We start from the raw sequence: 1,784 nt of genomic DNA on the forward strand, positions 1-1,784 counted from the left end.
AAATAATAGCTGTTAGTGGAGGTATTATTGAATGGTAAGTCACTGTGGCATATTTTATTTTATTTTGTAAGTAATCCTCTCCCTTTTCAATTAACAGAGGATCTTTGAGAATCTCAGCTTCAGAGAAGTTGCAAGACTAAGAGCAGTATGCAGGACTTGGGCGGATGTTGGAGCCAAGATACTAGAGAAACGCAGAAGACTGCACTACTTGACCATTCATCCGCACAGCATCCCCACCACAGAGGGGAAGGTGAGAGTACTCATAAGATTTGGTCCTATTTAGTCATACATGAGAGGGATATTGTTAATATCTGATATTTCCTTTATATGTTGATATCTTTTATCCATTATGTATCATTAATATACGCTTAATAATTTGAGGAAAGAATAGGCAGGGAATAGGTTCACATAAGCAAATCGTACATTTTGGAAAATTAGAAGCCTTATTTTAGTAAGACTGTATTTAAACTGTAGAATACTGTCATCATGCATGTTCATTTAGAATGTTTACAGGAAGGCATTACAATATTAAGATTTTTTAAAATTTGTAAATGACAACATTTACTGCATATGAAAAACTTGCATAGGCCAGCTGATAACTGTCATGAAACATAGTGGTAGAAGTGTTAATTCAGAATGTTGTTCCTTTAATTCAGGTGACTATTGGTGAATTATCTCCAAGCAGTTTGTTTGAAGGGTTTTTTGAGCACATTGTTAGCAGACCTCGATATTGCATTGGATTCTGCAATGAAGATTGGTTGAGTCGCACTGATGTCTTCAGCAAAAAAGGAGAAAATGGTTCGTAATTTGATTTTCTTTATTGGTTTATCATTTAAGTGAATATTGAATACAATATTGTACTTCTCAGCTTGGATATTAGAAATTGAGTGAATTATTGTAAGATATTTCACATGTGAATAGAGAAATGCAAGCCATGGAAATAGAAATCAAATATATTGCTCTTACTGATTTTCCTTTCTTTGTTTTTGTTTAATGATTTATTAATAGTTTTAAAAACTGTTCTTATCATCAAATTGTTTATATTCTTTTTAGCTTTGCTTCTGTCATACTGCACAAGATTCTAAGACTTATTGATTATAGGCTAGATTTTTCTTATAATGACTTGACTGATACCAAATTACCTCAACAGGAAAACTTACCCTTGCTCAGTACCTTCATGGATCTCTCCCCAAGACATGTGAATTTGGACTGTTCTCAGCCACCGGAATCATTGGCACTGTTGAAAACAATTATCAAGGACATTGGTTAGAATCAGCTAACAACCTCAATCACATAATTCTCTCCTTTCTGCACGATGAAGAAAAAGATGGGCAAAGGGCCAAAAGAAGCTGCCGGCGTCATAGCAGTGACGAGATTCAGGCCAGGGAAGATCTCGCAGAATTGGCATCCCCTGCAGTGTCTGATCAGAGTGCAAGTGCTTCCTCCAATATCTCAAGTCAGGCCTCAGCAGCTAGTGCTAAAGAGGAGGCTAATGTTAAAAGGTCCCGGGTTGGTTACAGTATTGAAGTAGAGGCTAGATGGAGTACATCATTGCGACAAGCAGATGCTGTGTCTTTACTTTTAATACCACACCATCCAGGGGTGAAGTTGAAGTTCTTTAGCATCAGCATGGAGAGCTTTCTAAAGAGATTTGTAAGTATGATTATCGCTCTAATTTAGTAACATTGTAGAATATAGTTTTCAATATTATAGAAGCTTAAAAGGGTTACTCAAAGAGTATTATACCAGCACTGGTGCAGTTGTGTCCTTCTATAGGTTCCAGA

The 1,784-nt window shown here is 36.2% G+C and overlaps 1 protein-coding gene across 1 annotated transcript in view; it reads left to right on the forward strand.

Annotated features, from left to right (window-relative positions):
• The window catches only part of LOC119593018, a 27,676-nt gene that overhangs the window by 2,965 nt on the left and 22,927 nt on the right, over positions 1 to 1,784 (forward strand). Inside the window, exons 2-4 of the mRNA XM_037941911.1 lie at positions 98 to 250; positions 657 to 798; positions 1,151 to 1,653. Coding sequence (XP_037797839.1) covers positions 98 to 250; positions 657 to 798; positions 1,151 to 1,653 — 798 coding nt within the window. The remainder of the gene's footprint in view (positions 1 to 97; positions 251 to 656; positions 799 to 1,150; positions 1,654 to 1,784) is intronic.

The sequence above is a fragment of the Penaeus monodon genome, chromosome 31 (assembly GCF_015228065.2).
Source record: "Penaeus monodon isolate SGIC_2016 chromosome 31, NSTDA_Pmon_1, whole genome shotgun sequence".
Taxonomy (NCBI): Eukaryota; Metazoa; Arthropoda; class Malacostraca; order Decapoda; family Penaeidae; genus Penaeus; species Penaeus monodon.